We start from the raw sequence: 27,841 nt of genomic DNA, 5'->3' as shown, positions 1-27,841 counted from the left end.
CTGATACTACAATTATTGTTATCAGTTATCGTTTATCTAGATTATATTTTTACTCAATTTTATCACAGAATCTGTGATTTTATTTTTAAGTATTTACCGTCTTTTTACAGTGAACTACTGCCATTATCTAGAATTATTTAAAATTAAATGTTGTTTAAAATCATAATAAATCATAATGAGCTATGTTAATAATATACAAAAAAAAAACATTAGGTTGCATGATATTTGTAAGAGAAATTCAAAGATTCCAATTATTAATCCTGAATACAGTAAGTACCTACTCTCATTAAAACAATTTAAGTATATTGTTTCATAAATTGTCTTTATCTAAAATAAAATAAACTATTCATACCATAATCTATTACTTTATGAATTTACGTTGCTTAAATAATATACATTAGTTTAAAAGTTGAATTTATTGTTGGCTTCTTTTAATAGAATCAAACAAGATAGATAACAAACTAAAATCTCTTGAATTATTGACTATACAACCAGAAACTGATTCAGATGATGTATTAATATGTTCAAATATTACAATTCCATCAAATTCTACAGAGTTGACAGGTAGTTTAAAATTTAAACATAATGTTCTTTAATACAACAATTTTACTGTTTGTATATTTTTTAGAAAAATTATCTCTAGATAAATCAAATTCAGCTGAATCTTCTTCACTGATATTAGATACATTAAGTCAATCATCAGGTATGTATTACATAATTTTGAAAATTTCTTACATTATTAGGTAGTCATTAATTTAGGTAGGTATAGTCAGTAAAACTGAATTAAATCAATAAAGAATTTTTAGTAATGAAATTGTGAACAGAATTAACTTTTATAATTTTTTAATAAGTTATTAATTTTGATATTTATAAATTTAACATCATAATTAGGGTTTTGCAATCTATTACTCTAAAAATCCTTAAAGTATCCAAATAAAATTGCCAAAATATGCAGCTAAAATTGTTTTTATTTAAAAAAAAAAACCATAATACATATAAACAAATAATTTATAATTTATGAATTAGTAGTAAATAATAAATCTGACACATATATGTAAATAGTTAATATGACTATTATTTAATGTTTTAATAATGGAGATCACATAAACAGTCTCAACATTTAATGAACCAATAGTGAGCTAATGTTTAACATGTTTTAGCGACCTATGATTAGTCCATTAAACTAATCAATTTTTTATGTAGACTGGCATAAGCTTTTTAAAACGCAATAAACAGTATACCTACCTGGTTAAAATAAAATAAAATATGTAGATCAACAATATTAAATTTATGAAAATAGCTAAATCTGAAAAATGCAACTAATATGCTGACAAGTTTTAAAATATAGATTTTTCTTGAAATACCTATCATAAAATATGCAATATTTGTATGCAACTTTTTTTAAAATGTTATCAAATTAAAAAACAATTGATATTTTATCTAGAATAATCTATAATCACCATAAAACAAAACGTGTAAATACAACATCCCGAAACCTAATCATAGCACATTACAACAATCTATTCCTATGTCTTTAACATAATGTAAATATGAGCATAGTATGCAAGGCAAATATGCCATTAGGATTTAAATTTTTTTGTTTAAAAAATATTTTTTTGATCATGTTTTATTTATGCCCATAATTATACACCTTATTAATTGGATTATCAATTAAACTTAGTCAAACGGTAAACATTCTCATAAAATATTGATGTATTCAATACTATTGTCACATCTTTACTTAATATCTAGTTAATGACACAAGATTATAATTTCAATATTATTGGATGAAATATAGCTCAATATTCAATATATTTTTTTAATTTATTTATTTTATTCTCATTATTATGTTTTTTTGTTTTTAATTGCTTTCAATAGTTCTTAAGAGTGAATAATTGGAAGCTTATCAGTTATGATAATTAGACTTTGAATATTTATTAAAATGTTTAATAACATGTTTCCATTTTTTAATAAGATTAATAATTGAAGAACACATCTCTAAAGTAGCCCTTTATCTACACCGTTATTGACAAAAATTTCACAGCTTCTACATAGCAGCGTAACTTGGGCTTATTTTTAGTATAAATAATTGTATAAAGTACAAAATATATTTATAGAGAATAACTATACAGTTACTTATTATTCATTAATCATTTTCAATTGTTCAGAAACGATGATGTACATAAAAATATATTTCATATTACCAATAACTTATAGTATGATTCTGTTGATAGGCTTTAAGAATTGAACTGCCTTAAAGATAACTACAATATTTCTGTTCTCTCAAAGATTGTTTTCAATATTCCAAGCTAATAAAAAGTTTGTAAAATACTACGATATAAAAATATTTAATAATTCTCTTACACGTCAAAATAAAAATCTTCAATCTATCACATGTTGCTCTTAAATTAAGATTAACAGAACCAAGTATGAAATAAAGTCTGGTATGGTGTCTACACAACTTTATACTTTTTCAATTTGTTGTCAGTCGATAAGCTTTTAGTATTCACGCTCCACAGCTGTCACCACTTCTGTGTTTAGGTTAGGTTATTGTGTAACTGGAAAATTGTGAATTTAACAAAAAATATTTTGGATAGTATACATATTATCTTCCAACTACCGATCCCGATCCAATGGTTATACCACTGCTAACAGCTATACAATGCAACTGAGCTAGCAAAGAATAACAATTTAGTCAATTAATTTAAAATTGTAGGCATCATCATTTGGTTTCAAATGGAAGTAATTGTAATAAAATAAATAAAATACAGGATGTCCCGCGAGGATTTACCCATTGCGATATCTCACGAAATAAAGGAGACATAAAAATCCTGGTTTTATAATAAGATTCATAGGGATAAGAACTACAATCATTCATTTTTTAATTTATTTTAATGTTTTTGTAAACAATTTAAAAAATATATTTTCTTATTAAATTATTTCCAAAAAAATGAACGATAGCCATTTTATAGAGTTTATTTTTCTGATAATATTGACGTTTCAAAATTTTATTTTCATTAATTTCCTGATTTTTAATACTTTTTCTAGTTTTGAAGAAATAAAATATGATTATAAATTTATAACTATTAGGAACACGGAAAGTATTCGGTTGGCCTTATGCGAATCCACACCACGCGGTGGGTCACATGTTTGATAACATTATGGTGTTAAATAATTCGCAATTTTTCTCGAAACTAAAAAAATATTAAAATTCAGAAAATTAATGAAAATAAAATTTTGAAACATTAATATTTTCAGAAAAATTAACTCTATAAAATGGCTATCTTTAACTTTTTGGAAATAATTGTAGTTCTTATCCCTGTGAGTCTTATTACAAAACCAGAATTTTTATTTCGGGAGATATCGCAAAGGGTAAATCCTCATGGGACACCCTGTATAGAATAAAAAAAATTTTAAGTTATCCAATACTCACAATGTACAATATCTAAGAATTTATATGCATATCTCATTCCTAATTTGATTCTATTTTACATTATTTATAATAGTATATTAACACTTAAAGGTTTACATATAATTTGTAAAATATCATAGTATTTAAGTTTTATCATTACTAAGGTATAGTCAATACTATTTTTGATCAGTAAATCAAAAAACATAAAATAAGTATACACTATATTATTTTGGTTACATACTTATAAAACAATACATTAACATAAAAAAAAAATATTATTTATAGTGATACTATTTGATAGATAATAGTGATAATACATTTTACTAACAAATCATTCGTGTATTGTTTCAGCTTTTTTTTGATGTTGCTTCTTTATAAATATTGTATAGAACACCTATTCCAATAATTCCTACAGCTGTTCCTTGAGCTGCTAACCGTAATTGAATAAGGTACAAAGATGTACGTCCCTGGCGAGATTTAAATTTATACAGTCCATAAGCTGCTACTAATCCAAATCCCAATATTCCTGAATTTCAAATAAATATTTACATACTATAAGCTCAAATATAAAACAATTTTTTTAATATTACATACCAACAGGATACAAAGGCATCTGTTGAGACTTTTTGGCAAATCTGCTAGAAAAAGAATTGTCTTCCTCCATAATTTTGAATATTCAAAATTAAAATTTACTGAAATATAAATCAAATTAATATAAATCAGTATACATATTAAATAATCACTAAATAGTTTAGATCGTTAACAGAGTAAGTTATGTAATATTTTTTTTAAATGCTTTTTCTAGTTTACAAGTTAAAATCATATCCACTAATTATTGAGGATTTTAAGAACATCAAAATATCTTTTATTTGAGAGAGACAGACCTAGTTGAGAATTTTTTAATCTTGACGAAATAAAAAATAATTCTGAGCAGTTTAACTTCAACAAGTGTTTATATTTTATTCAACAATCAACAACCTACTCACATTTTTCATTCTTTATTAAATTTTTCTACTTATTATATGAATAGGTAGTATTTTTGTACTCTACTCAAATTTAATATTTCCTTGATCAGTGGAGGTTCTAACATATGATGTCAAGGTGGGCAGCCTATCATTTTTTAAGCCCATCTGTTAAAAAATGTATAGACAGGTAAAAATAAAAATAAATTTCAACATTTATTTGTTATAATATGTATTACACTTTTTTTTAAAATTATTTACTACCTAGATAAGCCAAATTATTATTATCACTACAACTGCTAGTTTGATTAGAAATTTATTCAGTTGATCTGTTTCAACTTCAACCGTAATATACTGATGTGGTACATTCATTTCTTGACCGTAAACGCTAAATATTGGATAGTGAAATTATGATCAAGTAAAGATGAAATAAGTGAAGAATGATAAAAAATGTAAACTACTACAAAGTTTACAGCCTATACCTCACTTATAAATAAATATAACTCGTCTGTAGAAAATTAAAGTACTAGAACTGTGCGTGTCCTTGATGTTAGTAAAACAAACTCTTAATTCTTTTATTTATTTTCAAAGATTTTATAATTTAATTTAGAGTTCTAAAAATAGGTATACTTAAATGTGTTTTAAATCAACTTTTATTATTTGTAAGTAATTACTGAGGAATTATTTAATATCAATACACCCTATTTAACCCTAAGACAAAACTTTTTTTTTTTTGAGAAATATAATATTTATGTGAAAAATAAAATTTAAGTTAAAATCATGAAGAAGTTTAAGAAAATTATGTTTAAGGCTGACGATTACATAAAACTATAACATATTATTTTTTACATTTAAAATAAATTGTAATAGTACTCACCAAGTATCGAAAATAAACCAATTGAATAATTCCGGTAACGTTCAACTAGGAAATCAAAGATTCGCTTGTACTAGCTAGTTATACTAGGTCATAGTGTTGTGAACTTGAAACTTCAGTCTTCACTCTTCACAACGACAAAACGGCGATTATTGTAACATAGTACTGAATACTGATATGCTATCGTTACGGGTTTGACCAAAGCATATGACTCATTAATTCCATTTGCCTTATATTGTGCAAAAAATGATAATAATTATTGAAATAATAATATCAAAATATTTACTGTTATCACTTATCACTGTAACGTGACTTTATCACAGAATAAATGATCATGATTTTATGGCATAGAGCATGGTCTTATATACAGGTCAGGCAGCTTGGTCGGGAACTGCGTTCTCTTAATGATTATGTAAAATTGTCAAAAGGACTTGCAGTGCTATCTAGTGGAGTTTTTTGAAACCGTGAACTGTCATTGTAACATTACAGATTGCAGCACCGTGCTTAATATCAAATAATACCCAATATCCTAAAATATACGAATGTATGTAGTCATTTTGATGAATATTAATATATATAATTATAATATATAATTATTATAACACCATTGACCATTGTAATTTGTAGTTGTTAATGGTGATATTACAATACATAATTAATTGTATTGTCTGTTATGTTTTTAATTTGTACACTCACCTTATCCAATTCAAACTATTAATTAATATTAAACATCATGCCAAAAAAACAATGTATTATTAAAACTTGTTTAAAATCTAGTTTGTTATTTACTATTCCGACAAAAGATGAGGATTTCTTTAAATGGCAACAAGCTTGTAAAAAGTATGTAGATATAAAACGTGGTATGTACTTATGCAGCTTTCATTTTGTTGAAGAAGATATCGTTCGAAAACGGTTACTAGCATCTGAAGGAACTGTTCTTGGTGTGGTAAGTTTACCTTTATGATTTGCCACCATAAATAATATAAACTTAAACCTAACCACCGCACCACTGTGGGATCAACTGCTAAAAACCTGTGTCTTTTTTGTTTTCCCTTTTCACGCTCCTGCTACTAGCCGCCCACGCGGTATCCAATTAGTTCGCATTACAACATTATCAAGAAAACTCACTAAAATTAAATGTTTAACTGACTTTTTTATTTTATTTAGAGTGAATATAAAAAGCCTCGGCTCAAATCTGGAAGTATACCATCAGTATTCGAAGATAATATAGAAGCACATAATAAATTTGAGAACTGTTTAAACCCACCGACTAATTTTAATCATGTAACTATATTATAATTTTTGTTATTTATCACGTCTCACCCGCATATGTTGTCTCCGTCTTACACGCGTAGGACATATCAAATTGTACGCTCAGCAGAACACGTATAGCTCCGTTAGTTTAAAAATTGGAGTGAATTTACCTCTTATAAAATCTAAAGGTAAGATTGTTATCTAGGCAACCTCATAGGCTTTTTATTATATTTTAATTTTAAAGTGAGTTATGAGCATTTTAACATTGTAAATTGTTTGTACATCTTGAAATAGTCATAACTTGCTTTAAAATTAAAATATAACAAAAAGCTTATGAGGTTATCTAGATAATAATCTTACCTATAGATTTTATAAGAGGTAAATTCACTCTAATTTTTAAACTAACAGAGCTACACGTGTTCTGCAGAGCGTACAATTTGATATATCGTACGCGTATAAGACGGAGAAAACATATCATAATAATATGCTGGTCAGCTGGTGGGACGTCCTCTTAACTATTTTTTTTTTTTATAGTAACTACACATTATACAATATGATGATAATTACGTTATGAAGTGCTGCACTCTGTACTTATTTGTATAAACAATATACATTAATTTCAATGATAGAGGGCGCGCCCTGTGTTCTTGAAAATTTTACATAACCATTAAGAAATCTAAATCTTAACATTGTGCTATAGGCGAGTTGCCCGACCTGTATATAAGACCATGGCATAGAGTAATAATATAATATTACTCTATTTATGTTTTATGGCGTATCAGGTTGATAACATAGATATTATAATATCCATGGTTGATAAACGTTTGCGCCTTTTCACGGTTTGAGATAAACGTTTGATCTCAGATCTTGGATCATATTATCGGGCTAATATTCTTGAAGCCAGAATAACCCAGAGCCCTGACTGTTTGTGCGCATGCGCGTAATTCTGATTGGTTAATAAATTATCACAAAAAATAATATGATCATAATATCATATACTATTATCATTAATTTACGCACTCGCAGTAATAACCAAGGCTCTAGCGTTTTCAGTCATTTTGGCTTCAAATCTAATACAGTAATACATAAGCCACAAGCATATACCGAGTGGCTACATCCATATTATATGATCTAAGTCTCAGATCTATACTATCATAGAACAGTAACTACTGCCTATAGAAGTGTGTGTCTTAAATAAATCGTGCGGCGTCCATAAGCATTAGATTCAGTATATATTATCGTCTGTATCACTGACCATTCATCGTGATTTTTTTATGATATCTTGCAAATACGAACATTTTTAAATCATTGCAATAGTTGAAACTTATATGATAAAATACAAAGACTCGCGATCGAGTTTCTCAAATAGGTATTATTATGGATATCGTGAAATTTACAATATAGCTGTAGGGTATATTCCCTACTTAAATTATTTAAAAAAAATTGTTTTTGGTAATTTATAGTGTTGCTATTAGTTTCACATAATGTTATTAGATATTATAATAGGTAGAATTTTCTTAATATTTATACATTTTTCTTATAAAGTTATTGATAAAAATAAATCTTTGGCACAGAGAACACCAGACAAGACTAGCATAACAAATATTAAATCCATGACTAATAATGGATTAAAAAATAATTGTACTTGCCACTTTATTAACTAGTAAAGTTACATAATTACTCATGAGTGATGGTTATTTATATAAATTTGTATTATACTTAAAGTTTAAGTATAGTGTAACCTCTAAATACAGGAAACACAATCATCAAAATGTTGTCCACAGATAGGAGGTGTTTGCTATTAAAAAAGTTCAGACTGTTGAATGTTTGTAATTCGCACCCAAGAAAACATCTGGATTGCAGTCCTTCCATAATATATTCAGACCTTTAATGAATACTTTTTAAAAATATTTGAGTAAATACTCGAACATTTTTTTTTTTATATTTAAGAAAAGTATTTGGAATAAACTTTTCAAATATTTTTGGTTCTTAAAGTAGGTTTCTAATTAGTATGGGAATTATAGACACATAGTAGATTTATAATCATTTTTATTTTATTTATTAAATAAATGTTTATTACATTTTAGAAACAATATTTTCAAAATTCAATATTCTGGCTAGAATTACTCATATTAAAACATACTATCAAGGGCAGGCATTGTATCTGATATTATCACAGATCAAAAGTTACCTGTCTAATAGGTAATACAATGGAAATATTGTTATTGAATATTTATTTTTAGAAACCTTCGGGCTTCAGCTAACAAAGAAATACAGAATATTAAATAAAACTATTACTCATTTATTGTAGTTGGCAATTGGCAATAATATTAATCCAACCAAATATTTTGAATAAAAATAAAATGATCGAAAAAAAATCGAAATATTCAATACAAATTGATATTTAATACAAAAAAGTATTTAAAAAACATTCAAAATACTTTATGCTGAAAGTATTTACAAAGTTATTTGATACTTAAAAATGTTTTTGAGTACTTTTACTTAAATACTTAACAGGGCTAATTATATTTAACAAATTAAAATGCAAAATAAAAGATTTTCAAAAAATAGTCATTAGTTGATTTTAAAATTAATTGTTTGATTTTCAGCATCAAAATTAATACGAAGAAAAATACCAAGGGCTGGTCACTTAATGACTCCACGGCATTTATGGATCCAATCAATTCCGCCCAAAGTAAATAAACATATAATTAGTCCTTAATTAAATATACACAAAGTGGATGTAAAATTTAGCAACCTGATGCTAAAAATATTTATATTTTTAAATGAGAAAACAATATGCACTATTGTCTATAAAACAGTAACTATAATAATCAAGCACTATAGTATATTTTAAAATATAATGAAAAATTATTAAAATGTATAAGATGAGCCACCATGTTTAGTGCATCCTAGTTGGATCCCAAATCTTTGACAGTTGACCAACAGCAGATTGATTAGGGAGCTGAATTCCGCCCATAAAATTTGTTCAATGTTTTATATCTGATGGTCATAAATTATATTTTTAATAATTAAATAGTACATGTTATAAAATCAGTTTTATTCCCTCCCCTTATGTTAAAATCATTTGACTGTCACTGTCTCAAATACTAGTGGCTAATTGTGGGTACTACACTAGTTGGGCTCTGATGATTTTCAAGTACTACACTAGATGGGTCACACATTATTTTAGCTATTTCACTAGTTGGGTCCCTTATAATTTTGGTAAATTCTATAAATTATAACTTTTTCCTTCCCATCTTAATAGACCTAGAAGTTATTTAGTTAGGACTGTCTACAATCTATTTAGACCGAGATAGAGTTAAAAAAAAATTCAGTTTCTCTTTTGAGTGTCTTACCATTAAAAATATAAATTATGATATAATACAAATATAGGTATAAACCAATAATTAATACATTTTAACCAATAAAAAAAAGATTTTTATTTTTTTTGTATTTTACCTATATATCTTGTATTATATCATAATTTGTAAAATTATAAAAATGTATAGAAAATGTTAGTATAGTTTAGTACTCACCAAAGAATATTAGGGACCCAAATAGTGTAATACCTGTAATAATTCAAAACTAAATTAATTTAGTAGCTGAAAAAAACTTGGACTCAACTAGTGTAGTATCTTAAATAAACCTAGACCTAATTTGCATAACAATTTTCAAAAGGGACCCAAATTGAATTTAGCCACTATGTATAGTTGTTTTTGCATACTTAATATAATTGACACTAAAAAAAGAAAAATCAATTTTTCTCATTGTTCAATTTACTATTAACTTATCTTAATAAAATATTTTTATAAATTATTACTAATTTTGTTTTTATTAATCATAGGCTTGCGATGTGGTTTTAACATTCACAAAAACTACAGATTATAAAACTATTGAATGGGTAAAATCACTAATAGTAGACGAATCTAATGGTTTCAGTTTATCTGTGAATGTCCAATATCATTCTTCAACGGAGTCATACTGTTTTTACTTGACAGCTTCTTTTCATGTGTAAGGTATTTGTTATGAGTGTTTTAATAATATGTAAAAATAATTTCATTGTAATTATTCAAAAGTCTTATGAAAGCTGCTCAAGATGTACATTTACCAAAAAAGATTATTGGTGGTGGTGGTTTAAGAGAATTTATAATCTCTGAAATGAATATATTTGAAGGAATCGAGGATCATTCAAATTTTTTTACTATGCAAGAAAGGCAAACATTGATTTTATATATCTTAAACACTCACAGGGTAAAAAATTGTGATTGGCTCACAGAACTAGTTGAAAGTCAACCATTAAGTAATGCTGATTTTGTTATTTGTTTTACATTTAAAAAAAATGTATTACTTTATTAAATATAATATAATTATTATACTCAGTATATATATATTTGTTTAGTTTCAGAATGTATGTCAAATGGAATAATTGAACATTTATTCCCGGTTCATGAAAATAAGACATTACAATGGTTGCGTATTATCTGGGTAAAGTCTTTTTTCAGCTTGCAACCTTTGGATAAAGTTTGTGATTATTTTGGTGTCAAAGTTGCCATGTACTTTGCATGGATTGGACACTACACTGGTTCATTAATATATCCAGCTATTGCTTATTCTACATTTTGGGTAAATATATTATATTATAGTGAAAGTAATGCCAAAAAATGGTTAAAATTTAATGATGCGTCTTATAAAATAGTTTGGATTTGGAAGAAAACTGGATCAATGGACAGAAGGAGTATGGTTTGTTGTATTGGCCTTTATGAATGTTATCTGGCTGACAGTATACTTAGAAACATGGAAACGCTACTGTGCTGAATTAGCCTACCGGTGGGCTACACTAGATCAAAGACATCAGTTTCTGTTACAACCTCGTCTAGAATTTAAAGTAAAGTTTAACAATGATTTATAAACTGCAATATGGGTTTTTTTTTTTAAATATTTCTATTAATTTTTGTTTTCTTTTAATTGAAATCATTTTTAGGGTCATCCTCGAATTAGTCTGATAACTGGTAAACCAGAACTGTGGTATCCTAATTGGAAACGAAGGCTATTCAGTTATTTTATTAGTGCACCAATCATTAGTCTATGTTTGGCAGTAGTCTTCGTTTTAACAATATTACAAATAAAGTTACAAGTAAATTTATTTATTATCTCCCGCGGTTAATTCTCAAGTGACAATTAAATTACTATAAAATTATAATCTCATATGGTTTAAATATCTTAGGACTGGTGGGACTCATACATTGAAACAAACGAATATCCAACATATTTAAGTTACATTTCTAAAATTATGTTAGCACTTATCATCGCTGTGCTTGATGACATTTACAATATTATTGCTGTATGGCTGAATGATTGCGGTAAGCTGTTTTCAAATTATTTGAATACTAGAAACGTTTATATTAAACTTTGACACGTGCATTAAATATAATTTACAAATTTTGATTATAATTAAACCTGTAAAATGGACTATTATCAAAAAAAGTTACTTAAAAGTCTGGCTGGTTTCTATTGAATTTAAGTTCATTCTTTATGTACACATGCTGCATTTAGAAAATTATAGGCTGGACACTGAATACGAAAATCAGTTGATCATCAAAGTTACACTGGTTTGTACCTTTTTGAAAATTACTATTGTAACATTTGTAACAATAAGTTAGTTAATAGTAAATAGTATTGTTAATAAAATATTAATCTGAGAATAATATTTATTTTAAATTGACTTACACCTCATGATATTGTATCATTAATGTGCAAATCTTTTTTAGTTTCAATTTGTCAACTCATTCCTGTCTCTCTTCTACATCGCTTTCTATTTGCAAGATCAGGAAAGACTTAGAACGGTAAATAAGTTCATTATTTATTTTACTGGATGGTTAAAAACCTGTTCTCTTATGAATAACATTTAAAATTTGACATTCAGCAATTGGCTGTACTTCTAATCACCAGACAGCTGATACGCAACATCAAAGAGTCAGCACTCCCTTACGTGTTGGAACAAATCCGTTTCGCAAAAATCAGCTTTGACTTGTTTGGTGCATTGACACCTTCTGATGGCCCAGCTAAACCTAACGGAGAGCGCATTGTGTCACAACCGGAACTCGAGTGTTCGATGTTTAAAGTAAGTGATTTTTCTGTCCCTCTTGGTTTGATTTTGCTCTTTAATTGAGTTAAATTATCAAAAAATGGTGTAACATAGTGCCTTTTAATTTGTACTCAGTCTATAAGTAGTAAAATGAAAACTTCTACACATATAATCCTCTTTTGTATCAGGTTGAACATTTCCGGAATTATAGGTGTTTAGTTATGTCTAAAATGTTTGTTGGGCATGTTTATTGTTCGCCATTCCTAAAATCCTAAATTTTTTGTTTTGTTCATGCAGTTTGATGGTACATTCTCCGAACATTTAGAGATTTTCATCCAGTTTGGATACGTGGTGATGTTCTCATCAGCATTCCCTTTAGCCGCCCTGTGCGCGTTCCTCAACAATCTGATTGAAATACGCAGTGACGCATTCAAAATGTGCTATGTATACCAAAGGCCATTCGGTCAGCGGATCAAGGACATTGGGATGTGGCAGGTATAGTGTCATTTCTCATCCAATTTTATAATATTACATTTTATGTAATAAGCCTATGGAAAATTGGAAATTGTTGTTGTTCATTTGTTCTATGCAGAATATCATGGAAGTGATGGGGTTCATCGCAGTGCTTGTAAACTGTGCCCTGATCGGTCTCAGTGGTCAAGTCCACCGGTTGCTACCCGACATGACGGCGATTCAAACAGTCTTGTTGATTGTCGCTCTCGAAGTTAGTTTTAACTTGAAGTAACATTATATAATATATATCCTTTGTGTATTGTGTATGATATCACCTTAATACTGCTGTATTGGCGATAGATATTTTCGGCGCTGCCAATTTCTGCTATAATGACAAAATACATATTATTATAATAAAAAATGAAAAAAAAAAAAAAAAAAATGCACTTTAAAATTTCATTTCAATTATATTTATTATAATAAGTAATAACTAAAAATTGAAAAAAAATTTATATTTTATATTTTATTTTTATACTATTGTTACAACAGTATTTATTAATTGTTTAGTTCTGGACGTACTAATTGCCAATTGGTTACTATTACTACTAGCTTTGATAAAATTGTTATCGAAGATAACTTGTACTTATGAATGTATGTATGATGTAATAAAAATAATAATAAAGGATAGCCAATAGGTATGTAACGGCAATAATTTGAACGGAAAGGCCTAGCTATGATAAAATTGTTATTGACGAATTGTTATTATTCATACTTTCTCATTCAAAACTATAAGTTGTAACACTGATGTGTGAAGTGTATAACAGTGTGTAGTGTGACGTGAAGTCAAAATTACATTGATTGAATCGAAACGTAATCATTAAATTTTAAGACACGATGGTTATATGTACCTACATTTTCGATAAATTTAGTGCAAATATTCAAGTGAAATATCTTAAGAACTAACCTTAAGTTGTCATGCTCTAATTATTACTATTATTATACTATTTTTATAGTCTTGAATGACATTGAACTTGAATTTTATAAATTTAGTACTTAATAAAAGTACTTATTAAAATAACTTAATATTTTTTATGAGACCATAAATTGCACGTAATTTTGTACTAAAAAAAGATTTCACTATAACATGTATTTTGTCATTATCGCCGAAATGGCAGCGTTAAAAAGTCCTAAACCTTTTTAATAAGTACACATGAGAGACAATTTATTTTAATAACATGTAACGCTACTTTTCAGCACATAATGTTGGCTTTCCGATGTGCTCTTAGTTGTATGATCCCTGATGTACCGCAATGGATAGCCACCGAAATGGCCAAGACTGAGTACATCAGACGTGAAGCGGCATCTTCCAAGTCTCAGTGAAAGAAGGCCACTAATGATGGATTAAATGAATCTCACTAGTTTTATTTAAAAACATTTATCTATAGCTATATGCATTTGTTTCAAATTTATGTTGAATGTTTATTATATCTCTTAACTTTTAATGGTTGGTGTATCTCTGAACAGATTATTTATGGACAGGCACACACTCGTTTATACACCAGAACAGCATGTGCTGTAAATTTTGGCCTTTTTTAAAGATGACTATTAATTAATACATTTCTTTGTCGTTTTTTGCTTACTATTTTATTTTCATACATTTTACTATATTATCACATAATTGTTTCTATACCTGTCTATTTTAATACTTCTTTACTTATAATGATTTTCGTGCAACTGGTCTAATGTACATTATATTATACCAATTGTTAATAAGGGTAATGATTATAAAGCTATATTTGTCATACTTACAAACAAAGCATTATAAAGTTTTTATAGATTTAAAAAAAAAAAAAACAATATTCTTTGCTGTACTATGTTATTCTCTTTTTATATTAAAATAATCTTAAAATTTGAAATTTCCATTAGTTTTCACACGTTCGATCACATCATAACTTTGTTCACAATTATAATAATTCATATATCATAAGGAGTTTCATATTTATTTGTTATATTTGTATAACATTATATTTTATTTAATTAAGTTATTTTATGTCTTGTGTGTATATAGTATAATGTATATTGTATATCTTATATACAGCAAGTATACACTTATAAATATATCTACATATTACTTATATATATTGCATACATATTTAATGAAGTTGTATTTATTCATGTATGTGATTGATATTTATTGTTATTTTGAAAATTTAATATAAGACTGATCTCTTTAAATCTACCACCATATTATAAATTGTGATTTCTCTTGCTACTTAAAAATAATATGACTGCAAACAGATAAAATATTCTGTTTTCGTGTTGATTCAAATATATAGGTATTTCAGTAAATAAATATTAAGTATACCTCAACTAAGACCATCAACGTCGTAAGCAATTAACTTTTATAGTTAAGTTTAAATTAATTATCAATTATAAAAATAAAAAAACTTAAAAAGGTTGAAAATTTCAAATATCTAAATATAACTTTAAAAGGTTTGAAATATTTTGAAAATGTTATCAAGCATAGAAAATGCCAGTATAAACATTCAATAAAAATTTCATGAAATTACGGTAATTTGTTTTAGAGTTACACCAAAATCTAAAATCGATATTCTCACAAATTGATTTTGTGTAAAAAAATCCCGTTTTTCCTTATTTTTTTTTTAACCGGTGTTATGTATCATTAATATAAATAATAACATAAACGTATTATATAGACATTTATTGTTAACAGTATAAATCGTAATGACGTACATTATAGTTCTACTCGCTAGACGCTAATAACCGATGGACAAGTCCCCACCGATCGTAATATTATACTTATGATTATTGTTAGTACCTATATAAACAGTTATACGTGTAATATCATATAGGTAATATGAATGCTGAATATGCAACATCTTTTTCCTTAAAAAAAAAAATATAAATAGTATTTTGTGTATTACTTAATCGCTATGTTAGTGTGTTAGTAAGTTTGATTACATTAATTATAATCACTTGGAGAATATCGCTGAGGTGGTTTTTTAGATCTAATTGGTTTGGGCGTTTTATTTATTATTGTAGTATCAGGATTTTGTTTTGCACCTACTATTTCGATATTTTCAGTATTTTTATTTATTTGTCTAGCGGGTGTAAGTGAAATTGAATTATTCGCTGGTGTCAGCGATTTATCAATGAGTAATTGATCATTGTGTCTCTTCCAAATAGTTCCGTCATCGAGCTCTACATCGTGTGTATTACAACTAATGGATTTGATAATTTTACCCTTTTGCCATTTATTGTTATTATTCCTATAATCTCTAGCTAAAACATTATCACCTGTATTAAATGATACTATTCTATTACCACCATTGTTTATTTGTGACAGGTATTTGTCGTTCAATAACCACTTCACTTGTATTCGGCATTAACGCGTCAAATTGTAAACGTGTTGATCTACCTAACATTAGCTTAGCTGGTGTTTCTCGTGTTGTTGAATGAGGTGTATTACGTACGATACATCAAAAGAAATTTATTTAATTGCAATTGTGCAGTTGAGTATTTAAAAAAAATTTTTTTTTTTGTTGTGACTGCTGATTCCGCACAGCCATTTGATTCTGGGTGAAATGGATGAGCGCCTGTCATATGCCTTATATACCTAGATTTTTGCAATATGCTTAAAATTCAAAACCTGTGAAACATTTTGCACCATCTGATGTAATTGTTTTTGGAATTGTAAATCGTGCTATCGTTTCTGAAAATTTTTGAATAACATGTTATTTCTGCTGTCATAGAATTTATTTGAAATAATTCAACCATTTTGTGGTTGTCAACAATGACAAAAAAATATTTATTTTGAAATAGTCCAAGAAAATCGCAATAATGCACTCTAGTCCATGGTTTTTCTGGCCACTTCCAAGGTGATGTTACGGATTTTTGGCGGATTTTGCCTGACATTAATACAATTGTCGCAACTTTGTGTGATATTTTCGATTTCTTTATCCATTCCTGGCCACCAAAAGTATGATCTCGCTAAACTTTTCATACTGGAAGAACCCATATGATATGAATGAAGTTCCTTAAGTATATTATTTCGAAATTTAGCTGGTATAATGGACACGGTAACGTTGGTAACCCCATATAATAGACATCCCTGTTCCACTGCAATTTGAGTTTTTTGTAAATTATACGAGTTATGTTCTAAATTTTTAGAAAAATCACTATTCCATTCTCCTGTTTTGACTGCGTTTAATACTTTGGCGAGAATTGTGTCTCTACTTGTTTCAATTTTTATTTTAGACCAGTCTAATGTGAAAGGTGATTGTTCGTGAATAAAATTAAGACTAATACATTCTTCATTATGATTTTCAATTTTTAATTTTGAACCTTTTATTCGTGATAAAAAATCGGCTGTATTACCTTCAGATTTCACATATTTTATGTCATAATCGAATGATGATAAAACATAGGCCTATCGTTGTAAACTATTAGCCGCGTAAATTGGGATACCTTTCTCATCACCGAAAATATATACCTACATATTAATGGTTTATGATCGGTTTCTAATAGAAAATGCCTACCATATAACACATAAATAGTCATACAATTTCGTAACGCCGTAAATAATTGCTAAAGCTTCTTTTTCAATTTGTGGAAATTTACATTCTGATTCAGATAGAAACTCTTGATGCATATGCTATAGGTTTTTCAGTACGATCTATATATAGGTACGCATGGCAAGGAACTGCGCTTATTAGTGGCTAGTGCATAAGATGATGAGTCTACAATGAGTTTAATCGGAATCGTTTGATACGGGTTTCGAAATTAAAATTTGTTTGGCTTTATTGAATGCTTGGTCACATTCCGGTGTCCAATTCCATTCACTGCTGTTACCTACGTAAAAGAGTGTACAATGGTTTTAAAATATTTGCAGCATTTGGAATAAATTTTATATAATACGTAACTAAACCTAAAAATGATTTTAGCAATGTTTTATTTTCTGGGACAACGGCATCGTTTATAATATCTGTGTTTTGTTTGTGTGTAAACCATTTTTGTCCAACCTGTGACCCAAATATTCAATTGACTTTTGCATTAATCTGCATTTATTCAACTTTACTCTTAAATCTGCATTTGACAATACATTTAGTAATTTGTCTAAACGAGCATTGTGCTCGGTGATAGTGGAACCTGCAACAATAATGTGATCTTGCAGGAATATACCTAACCTATGCCCTCAAGACCTGCTGTGGAAGTTTCCATACCTTTTTGAAACTCCCCTGCTGATGACTTTATTCCAAAAGGGTTCCGTGTATAGCTAAATAAACCTTTATGTGTGTTAATAGTGGTATATTTGCGACCAGATTCTTTAATAACCATTTGTTGGTATGCGTCTTTTAAATCTATTTTCGAAAAATATTTTGAACCACTAATATTTGCATATAAATGTTCTATTTTTAGAAGAGGGTATTCAGTCCCTTCTAATACCGGATTTATTGTTATTTTAAAATCACGGCAAATTCTAACCGTGCCGTCTGGTTTTAATATTGGTACTATTGGAGTTGCCCATTCGCTGTGGTCGACGGGAAATAAAATGTTGCTTTTGATTAAACGCTCAATTATTACGGTTTCAACTTTTCCCTTTAATGCTAAAGGAATAGACCTATGTTTGTAAAATTTAGGTACTGCCCCCGCTTTGATATTTAATGAAATTTCGTATTTGTTAAAAGTGCCTATTTCATCTTTAAAACATTGTTATATTTTTTTATAATACTATCGACACTTACGTCATTTTCAATACTAAACAAGGTAAAACATTTTATATTTTTTATATCATTTCGACCTTTTAATGGAGGACCACCATTGTCGATAACATAAAGGCACATTGTAAATTTTTTATTTTGTTACACCGAATCGACAAATATTTTTCCTATCGGTTTAATGTCGTTGCCGACGTAATCAGATAGGTAGCGAAATGTCATATTTTTTTAATTAGATATATGACTAAACAGTTGACGATATAATCTTTTTGAAATTACGCTGTGTTGTAAACCGGTATCAATTTCGAAACTTATATTATTGTTTTCTACGATTAAATTTTCTGTAAACGGTTTCACCGCTTGATATTGAGAATTTTGATTAATTATGGAAAAATTTTTTGGTACTTCAAGTCTGCGTATTCTTCTTTTTTCCAGCCACTCTTGTAATTTATTGCAGCTTCTTTGGCTGTCGCGATTTCCATTAGATTTGAATATGTAACTCCAATTTTTGAGGCATCCTCTTCTAACAAACGATCTTGGATTGGTCCTAAACCCATACCGACAGCAAATATGTCTCTAATGAGTGTTGTTAGTTCCGACGAAAACCCACATTTTGAAGCAAGATTTTTGACACGTGTATCCTATTGGCACACCGATTCATCTTGTCTTTGTTTAGCTTGATAAAACGTATACCTAGCCGCAAAGTATGATTTTATTGGTTTGAAATATTTGTTCAAACTTTTCATTAGAGTGTCATACTCAACATCGTTTGGCGTGCTAGGAACACATAAACTAAAATGTACTTTGTGAATTTCCTCACTAACTGATGATAATAGAATGGCTCTTTTTTGAATATTGTTTTCGATTACATTTGCCAAAAAAAAATTTGTCAATTTTGACTCGAAAATTGTGATATCCATATTACCTGTTTCAAAGTTCCCAGGTGACCTAATAACTTGATTCTACTGAGAATTTAGTTACCTTGCAACTGGAAAAGCTACTGAAGTTAAAAATTAAAGCATTATTTCGACAACTTATCATGTATACAATTACACAAACACAAAAAAACACACATCATTGTAAAATCATTCATCACTACACTCAGAATCTAAAATGACTATCAACATTAAAATAGACGCTTTAATGAAACATAAACAAAAAAAATCGGTGTTATGAAACATCGTAAAAGTTTATATGCATCATTTGAAAGCTTAAGTATCTGTCGACATCTATAGGTCTGTCCACTAGCTGTGTTTTGTAAAGGCAAACCGGGAACATTTAAGACGGCGTAATAGGTAGGCAATTTAGGGGTATTAATGTGTAGAATTAAAAACCTTGTGTTGTATACATTAAGGTTTAGGTAGGTATATAAGATTGACTAATCTATATTATTTAGAATAAATTAAAAATTAAAATTAAATAGCAAAAGATAAGTACTTAATAAAGGGCGTAGCTAAGGTACCTACAGGAGTAAATATTTGTCTCTTTGCAGTACATTAGTACAAAGCTAACAAATATAATACATATTGACATGGTTCGTAGATGTTATTGTACGGCCCGTGGTCGTGAATAATAACGTTTTACAATAGGAGTTTTACTTTTGGTTATCACACTTATTTATTAATAAATGTAAAAATTTATAACATAACAATGTGTATAGAAAACATTACAGGGACATGCATTTGGAATGAACAAGCCGACGCGATGAGTGGTATCGGGCATGTGCCATGTAGAGTCGCAATCCAGAAATACAAAACTTGGGAAGATAAATTATTAAGTAGGTATATAAACAATTTTATTTGTAGAGAAAAGCTAAAACGATTTTCCAACGGTCTTGTGCAAGTCATCGTTAGATAGGGAAACTCATAGCGAATACATTTGCCCGCAAGAAAAAGTACCTATTTCGAGAAGCAAATAAAAAATAAAAACAAATTATACAATAGAAATATACACGGAATACTGCAGTAAGTAATAAGAAATTTATGAAAGATTAAATATTTAGAATGCACATGATTCTTAAAGTTTGAAAAATGTGTACACAAAAATCAACTAAAGCTTAATTATGAAGAAAAAAAATGAGAAAGGGGGTATTGGAGCCGGAAGGTGAATATTTTTCAAGAACCAAAAAAAAAAAATTAAGGAAAAATTATACAATGGAAATTCACACGGAAGACAGCAGTATGTAATAAGCAGTTCCTGTCGAAATAATTATTTAGGATGAAAGGATGGACCTAAAGGATGATGGTTTTAAAATATTAAATAAGGCATTTATTGTAAAAATATATATTTAACTATTCAACATGACTGTTATTTTATTGTATTTTTTTCCTAATACAGTACCTATACTATATTATTATATATTATGTTATAAAATATTTATATTATTAAATTTCAAATATAAAAAAAAAAATATGAGAAAAATCGTAGCACCCCCTCCCCCCCTAACTTTTTCAATGGATTTCCACCTATGGTAGGCGAACAGTATGTGCGCCGATAATTTTTGCGCGAATAAGTAATAAATATAAGTTATAACTAAATGTATAAGTGCAATATGCTGTGATACAATATGGTACTGTACTCAGAAATTGTTTTATTGTTACATGCACGATTTTCACCTTCTACCGGGTCGATAAACATGTATAGCAATAACTTTTACATAATACGTTGTAATTATAACATAATAAATAATAAGCAGAGGCCGTTTTGCTTTAGTACACCTAATACCTATATTACCATTATGGCATTTTGAACTAATATAATATGTGATACATACCTGACATTATTAATATTTAAATTAAGTTTTCTAATTACAATCTTATGATCATAACATTAAAAATAAGTTTCTATACCAAATATTAGATACTTGTACATTATGCATTTATGATCCAATTATGTAAATAAAGGCAAGTTTATGAAAAAATTAACTCTGGTAACTTTAGTTTACATTTAGAAGTTAAGCTATAAGTTAATATTCATTAATAAACGTTTTATATATTTAGTCCAAAGTTTAAAATAAACACGGGAAAAAATATTTACTTAACTCCTTTATTTAATAACTTTTTGACTAGTAAATATTAAATAGAACCACCTTTAACAATATGTGTGGAAATGTGGAATAAATTATTTTATTTAATTTAATTCATATTCATAAATTTAAGAACATCTCAGTTTCTATAAAATACTATATGAGTACCTATACCCTTCGAATTATGTTTATCCTCAGAATATTACTACCTATATAGCGATTTCTCTTCGGGTGCGGGTGCGGAGTTGGCACGTTTTCACCGGACGTCAAAACTGTTATATAGTTTGTCAGTAGGTAACCTAACCTAAATTACCCGGGCCATCCAAGTCCTACCCGAGATCATTGGCTGGTTGAATTGTATAATGTATTAATGTGGTGTCAAATATGTATATTGTATATAATGTATCTATATGGGACGTCAGTGCATAGCATGCTAATCGCTATGCGTCTGTTTGTGCCATCGTAAATTTCGCAGCTTACCCAAAATACCATAAATTAAATTAGAGCACAGAACGTTCATCGTTTTCCGCTCATCATCGGAGGCTGTTCGTCGAACGTACCGCACTACCGCCATTTTGTAACCAAACGGTCCAAACGCAAACAGGAAATCAAATCATCTACCGTTACCTTTGTACCTATGCGTAGGTACTGAGTATAATAATGCGTCTACGGTCTCGTAGGTACTCGTTATACCGTAATCCGCAATCTCCAGTATTACGTGCTGTTGTGACGTTACGTTTTTATTAGCATTACCTATACCTAGGCTATGGCTATCAGGGCATCATCGGTTATATCCATAGATATTGGATTTAGATTATGTAGTATCTATGGTTATATCGTTGTGACGTAACGATTTATTTATTGTTGTGCGCTCGTCTCGTGGTCGTGGGCAATAAAAAGAACACTGATTACTCACATGTATTTGATTGAGTTGCCGTTGATTACCGGCTCGTTTAGTACATCGATCTTATTTAGGTAGGTATTGGTTTATTTGAATTGTGAATTTGTCATTATTATTATTCACAATTCATACATTCATTCGCATACATATATAACATGTTAGTATTATGAGTAATGTTTATCATATGATTAAATACATATGACTACATAATTATAACATGGGTCAGCAACCTGCGGCTCTTTCGATCTAAAGTTACGGATTCCCATTTTCATATAAAACAATTAATCACTTTTGTTACGTAGCAGTAAATAATTTTTGTATATGAATGTAGATGCATAGAAAAACTGATTTGGTCGAGTCACAGCATGCTCTCTGCATGGTAGAACAGAGTAAAGTTACCTTAGTACCCCCTCCTTCAACATACGCTCATTACTATGCTACTATTTATTGTAATCATAGACCTATTAACTACTTAATAGGTCAATGATTGTAATATACATAGTTAACATTTTCATGATTATGTAATTTAAGAAAAATAATAACAAAGAACATGTATTTCGTTTAACACTCTGTTACTACATTTTAAATTAACTATTCATATAATATGTCAATAATAACATGGACTTCTTCTAGAAATGATTGATTTTTTAAAGAAATCCTATATATATATACCTATATGGCTATATATATAAATTTAAATATGCAATTTTTATCTATAATAAATAAATAAAAAATATAATACTCTGGCTATTACTAATAGACAGTAGAAACACTAGTAACCATACATTAATTTTTTTAGTTATTCACAAATCTAATTAAAAATTGTCTTCTACCATTTCTTTATTTAACAACTACTTGTTTTAATTGAAAAGAAATTATGAACAATCCAAGTGCAAATAAATCATTGGCTTCTACAAAAACTCGCCTGAATGAGCTCATTTCTTGGAGGTTAATCAAGAAAAACCCATCAGGTGGATTAATATGGGGTATTTTTGGAGCATCATTAATAATTAATAGTTATTTTTGGATTCATTTTTTGAGACGTAAAGAATATCAAGTAACTATTAAATACGGATTTTGTTAATTGTTATCAAACGTTAATAAATTCTTAAAAATAGGTCGATCATAAAAAACGCATGTGGAATGAACGTTTTGAAATGCTTGAAAATCCCATTAAGATGAAATTGTATTATTCATCTGATGAAATGGTACCAAAACCATGTCAATCACTGATAGATGTTTACAAAAAAATGCAAGAAGCAGAATCCAATAAATGTATAATAGTTAAAGAATGTAAATGTGAAAATGATTCTATAAATGAATAAATATATATTTTTCTTACCTGATTAACATGGGCCGGTCGTCCAGTTTGTATATTGACTCGAAAAGGCAATCCTGTTTTTGTGTGAAATTTTGAGGGACCTATATTTGTTCTAGGTCCTATAATATTCCATAGGCTGCAATGTGATCAAAAATCATAATAATATTCCAGTATTTACGTTGTACACTAAACAAATTTGTCATTAATTTTATTATAAATTAGTCATACTTATACTTGCCACTTGATTGTTATTTCTATCTTATTCTATATACTAGTTCAGTCACTAACACATCCACATTTTCGTACTACACACATAGTCCCAAATCAGTCAAATCTTAATTATTCGAATAGTATACCTATCAATAAATAATATATATTTACAGTCAATGATTTTTATTTTAATAGAGTGGAACCTCTATTTGACAAATTTGAAGGTTCTTTAAAAAAATTTTGAAGAGGAAAAAATATTTTTCTTATTTATAAAACTCATTTTTAGTAAACAAATTGCATGAAGATAATAATATAAAATATCAATACATTTAAATTAACTATATTAAGTATGTAGATTAAAATTTTTTTTTTTTATTATTCTTTTTGCCTTTTTGGTCGAAGAACTTTCTGATATCCTGTATTAATGTTGTTGAAAAACTCGTGAACTATGATGATTATAAAAATGGTTGCACCTATAATTGACCTACCTATTCAAATAAAGCTAATTGACAAGCGTGTATTTCATAACATTAAAAATATAGTACAATAAAAGTTTTTAAATTTGTTGCAGAAAAATAATAAAAGATTAATTTGTTAAATAGTAACGTTTTTGAAAAGAAAATGTATGATTCCATAAAACTTTTTAGATTCTGAACGAAGCGAGGAATGTATTGGTTTTACAATGATATGATTTTGTGTCTGTCATCACGTTTTAGAGTAGAAATAATGCTTTGATTTTCGACTTCAGCCACTATTTAAAAAGGAAAATTCATCTTGTATCCAGTATTTTTCAAAAGCGTCACGAAAAATGTTAAAAAAATAACGAAAAACGGATATTTTATCCCATAATCAGTTTTCGATAAAATTGATTTTTACTTTGCTGTAACTCTAAAACGGATCATTGTAAATAATTGAAATTGTTACGATATGTTTATATTAGCATTATATATTTAAGATAAAATTTTCGAAATATTTTGACTTTTTTTAAGCTATTTATAGACGGTTGAAATTTTCGATTTTTCTTAGTTTTTTTTTTTTTGAAATATCTAAAAATTTTTGGATAGGTAGCTAAATTAATTAAATTAACATTTAATACAAGATTTATTATAAGTTGTACTTATCGCAGTAAAAAAAAAAAACTTAATTAACGATTTTTGTTTATAAGCATTTAAAGTTTACGAAATATGTCAAAATCGCGAAAATTTCCATGGAATTATGAAGTCAAAAATTCATAAAAATATTGTGATTTATACCTAAAGTTAAAAAACCCAACACAATAGGTTCTTCATAATTTTTCCTTCAAAAAATTGTAAAAAAAACTGCCCATATAATATAAAAAAGCGGGTAAGTGGATGTCGCTCTGCTGTACATTAGGGGGTGGGGTCGACATCTGACAAGGGTAGGTTAAATTTGAATGCAATGATAGGTATCATTGTATACGAAAAACGATTCTGAACGGAGATGATTTGTCAGTCTAGGATATATTATATTTAAATATTATCATATATATTATTTTGAAACAAATATTTTATTTTTCAATTAAGACGCATTTTGCATAAGGCATGGTTAATCAATTTTTCCAAAAACATTGCATGTAGTTATCATAATTCATAATACCTTGTATTATCATAGATATACGAATACCTGGCTTGAGGATCATTACGCGATTTCATATAAATTTAAAACTCAAACGCTCAAAACATTTTTCCTATAATGATTCGTCAAATTTTCTCTATAGCTATTTGAAACAAAACTTATGGAAAACTTAGTGTTAAATTTTATAACCTTAGATATAAATACAAACAATATTATGAATTTTGAACTACAAAATAATTTGCAAATATTCACGGTTTTGACGAACTTTTGTCAATATTTGAAATTCAAATGGTAATTAAAATTTAATTTGAATTTCCGGAAGAAATTTTTTTTGTGATAAAGATTGACAAATTTGTAAGGAATCTCGTATTAAATTTTCAAATCTTAGATTTAAAAAGAAAATTTTTATGAATTTCTAGCTTTTGACAATTTGCGAATTTTTGTGATTATTACGTATTTTGTCAAAATTCAAAATTTGAATGCTTATAAAAAAAATTTTGACTATGAATTTATTTTATTTTTCAACTGCTATTGTAACAATATGTTAAGAGCCTTGTATTAAATTTTCAAGATTTTCTACCCAAAAATAATTTTTTATGTAATTCTTATAATTTTTTAATCGTTATAAGAATAACTTATGAGGAACTGTGTATTAAATTTTCAAGTTTTTTGATAGGGCCAAAAAAATTTTATCGACACTTCAAAAAATTTTTTTCAGAAAATTTTAAAATTTCAGTTGTCATTAAATATCTAAAAAAAAGTCAAAATATTTCGAAATTTAATCATGTAAAGAAAATGCCAATCTCAATAACTGGCGAAATTTTCATGTATCTACGACTTATACTTTTTGAATAATAACAAATATTTAAAATCGTTTGAGGATAAATCGTTATCATTACGCTATTTCGTAAAAATTTAAAATTCAAACCCACTTAAAATTTTTCCTATAACGATGTTTCAAGTTTTCTCCATAGCTACTTGAAAGAAGACTAATGGAAAACTTAGTGTTGTATTTTTAATCCTTAGTTATAAACACCAACAATTTTATGATTTTTCAACTTCAAAATTACTTGCAAATTTTCGTGTTTTCGACAGATTTCGTAAGAATTTGAACTATAAACGCTTATAAAAAAAAATGACTTACGATTTTTAATTTTAGCTACAATAAGAACAACTCATAAGGAACCTTGTATTAAATTTTCAAGTTTTTTTGGTCGTCCAATATTTTTTTACCGGCACTTGGCACTTCAAAAAAAAAAATTTGAAAATTTCAGTGGTCTATAAATAACTCATAAAAAGTCAAAAATTTTTGAAAATTAAACTGTATAACTGTATATAGATATCACTTAGATAAGCATTTGGTGAAAATTTCATGTTTTTACAGTGATTAGTTTTTGAATTACAACCATATAAAAAAATCGATTTGGTCGAAAACTGGTTTTGCGTTAAAATTCTCGTTTTTCTGTCATTTTTGTTTTTCTCGATTTTTTTGAAAACTGTTGGTCAATACATTCATCACTTCATTCAGAATCTAAAACTTAATATGAATAACAAATAAACATATTATATTGCCATTTATTATCAACATTGGTAATAATTTTGAAATGCAAAAATTAAGTACCTATTAGACCATCACCACCGATCTTGATTTAATGTTTCATGATTATAATAATATGTACATTATATTGTTAAGAGTTCAAAAATAAGAATTCTTTACCATATAATGCAATATCATTATACTTTATAATACAGTAATACATTAAAACAGTATTAGGTAGTACTTGAAAGTATAACAAAGTGATAGGTACTTACTTTTAAATAATATAATATATACTTTTAGTATATTTAAGTTATATTTCAGACAATTTAAGAATAATTTATAATTTTATTAAAAATTAAAAAAACGCAATAAATTATTAAAATTAATTAATATTGAACAATTTCAACAAATTAACAAATAGGTAATATGAGTTTTCTGAAGTACCTACAGTTTAATATCATGACCAA

General features: G+C 27.7%; 4 protein-coding genes across 6 annotated transcripts; 2 read left to right on the top strand and 2 right to left on the bottom strand.

Moving 5' to 3' along the window:
• The first annotated feature begins 68 nt into the window (after positions 1 to 68).
• LOC107170229 (anoctamin-8-like) lies at positions 69 to 15,297 on the top strand. 3 transcript variants are annotated; one of them, XM_015520294.2, is made up of 16 exons: positions 69 to 269; positions 439 to 564; positions 629 to 703; positions 9,112 to 9,197; positions 10,350 to 10,516; positions 10,582 to 10,805; positions 10,905 to 11,128; positions 11,202 to 11,390; positions 11,487 to 11,639; positions 11,730 to 11,865; positions 12,059 to 12,114; positions 12,274 to 12,348; positions 12,429 to 12,626; positions 12,888 to 13,085; positions 13,183 to 13,314; positions 14,298 to 15,297. In XM_015520294.2, the coding sequence occupies exons 1-16, from the start codon at positions 176 to 178 to the stop codon at positions 14,421 to 14,423; spliced, it is 2,259 nt and encodes a 752-aa protein (XP_015375780.1). In that variant the 5' UTR covers positions 69 to 175; the 3' UTR covers positions 14,424 to 15,297. The 3 variants fall into 3 exon arrangements, with proteins under 3 accessions (XP_015375780.1, XP_089082057.1, XP_015375781.1); XM_089225931.1 differs by lacking the exons at positions 69 to 269; positions 439 to 564; positions 629 to 703 and adding exons at positions 5,572 to 5,792; positions 6,026 to 6,194; positions 6,416 to 6,532; XM_015520295.2 differs by lacking the exons at positions 69 to 269; positions 439 to 564; positions 629 to 703 and adding an exon at positions 7,556 to 7,871.
• LOC107170230 (HIG1 domain family member 1C-like) lies at positions 3,617 to 5,417 on the bottom strand. The gene is made up of 3 exons (XM_015520297.2): positions 5,252 to 5,417; positions 4,007 to 4,104; positions 3,617 to 3,938 (listed from the first exon to the last, which is right to left on the bottom strand). The coding sequence occupies exons 2-3, from the start codon at positions 4,074 to 4,076 to the stop codon at positions 3,760 to 3,762; spliced, it is 249 nt and encodes an 82-aa protein (XP_015375783.1). The 5' UTR covers positions 4,077 to 4,104; positions 5,252 to 5,417; the 3' UTR covers positions 3,617 to 3,759.
• A 2,517-nt stretch (positions 15,298 to 17,814) lies between the features above and the next one.
• Positions 17,815 to 21,418, bottom strand: LOC149056097 (uncharacterized). The gene is made up of 7 exons (XM_089227008.1): positions 21,382 to 21,418; positions 21,228 to 21,313; positions 19,187 to 19,422; positions 18,536 to 18,684; positions 18,266 to 18,388; positions 18,072 to 18,212; positions 17,815 to 17,915 (listed from the first exon to the last, which is right to left on the bottom strand). The coding sequence occupies exons 1-7, from the start codon at positions 21,416 to 21,418 to the stop codon at positions 17,815 to 17,817; spliced, it is 873 nt and encodes a 290-aa protein (XP_089083134.1).
• A 2,166-nt stretch (positions 21,419 to 23,584) lies between these two features.
• LOC107170227 (uncharacterized) lies at positions 23,585 to 24,032 on the top strand. Its single transcript, XM_015520293.1, has 2 exons — positions 23,585 to 23,764; positions 23,826 to 24,032. The coding sequence occupies exons 1-2, from the start codon at positions 23,585 to 23,587 to the stop codon at positions 24,030 to 24,032; spliced, it is 387 nt and encodes a 128-aa protein (XP_015375779.1).
• The last annotated feature ends 3,809 nt before the right edge of the window (positions 24,033 to 27,841 follow it).

Source organism: Diuraphis noxia, unplaced genomic scaffold (assembly GCF_037042655.1).
Source record: "Diuraphis noxia isolate RWA-SAM2 unplaced genomic scaffold, SU_Dnox_SAM2 contig0004, whole genome shotgun sequence".
NCBI classification, from domain to species: domain Eukaryota; kingdom Metazoa; phylum Arthropoda; class Insecta; order Hemiptera; family Aphididae; genus Diuraphis; species Diuraphis noxia.
The sequence above is the reverse complement of the archived record's forward strand: the minus strand, read 5'-3'. Positions and strand labels throughout refer to the sequence as shown.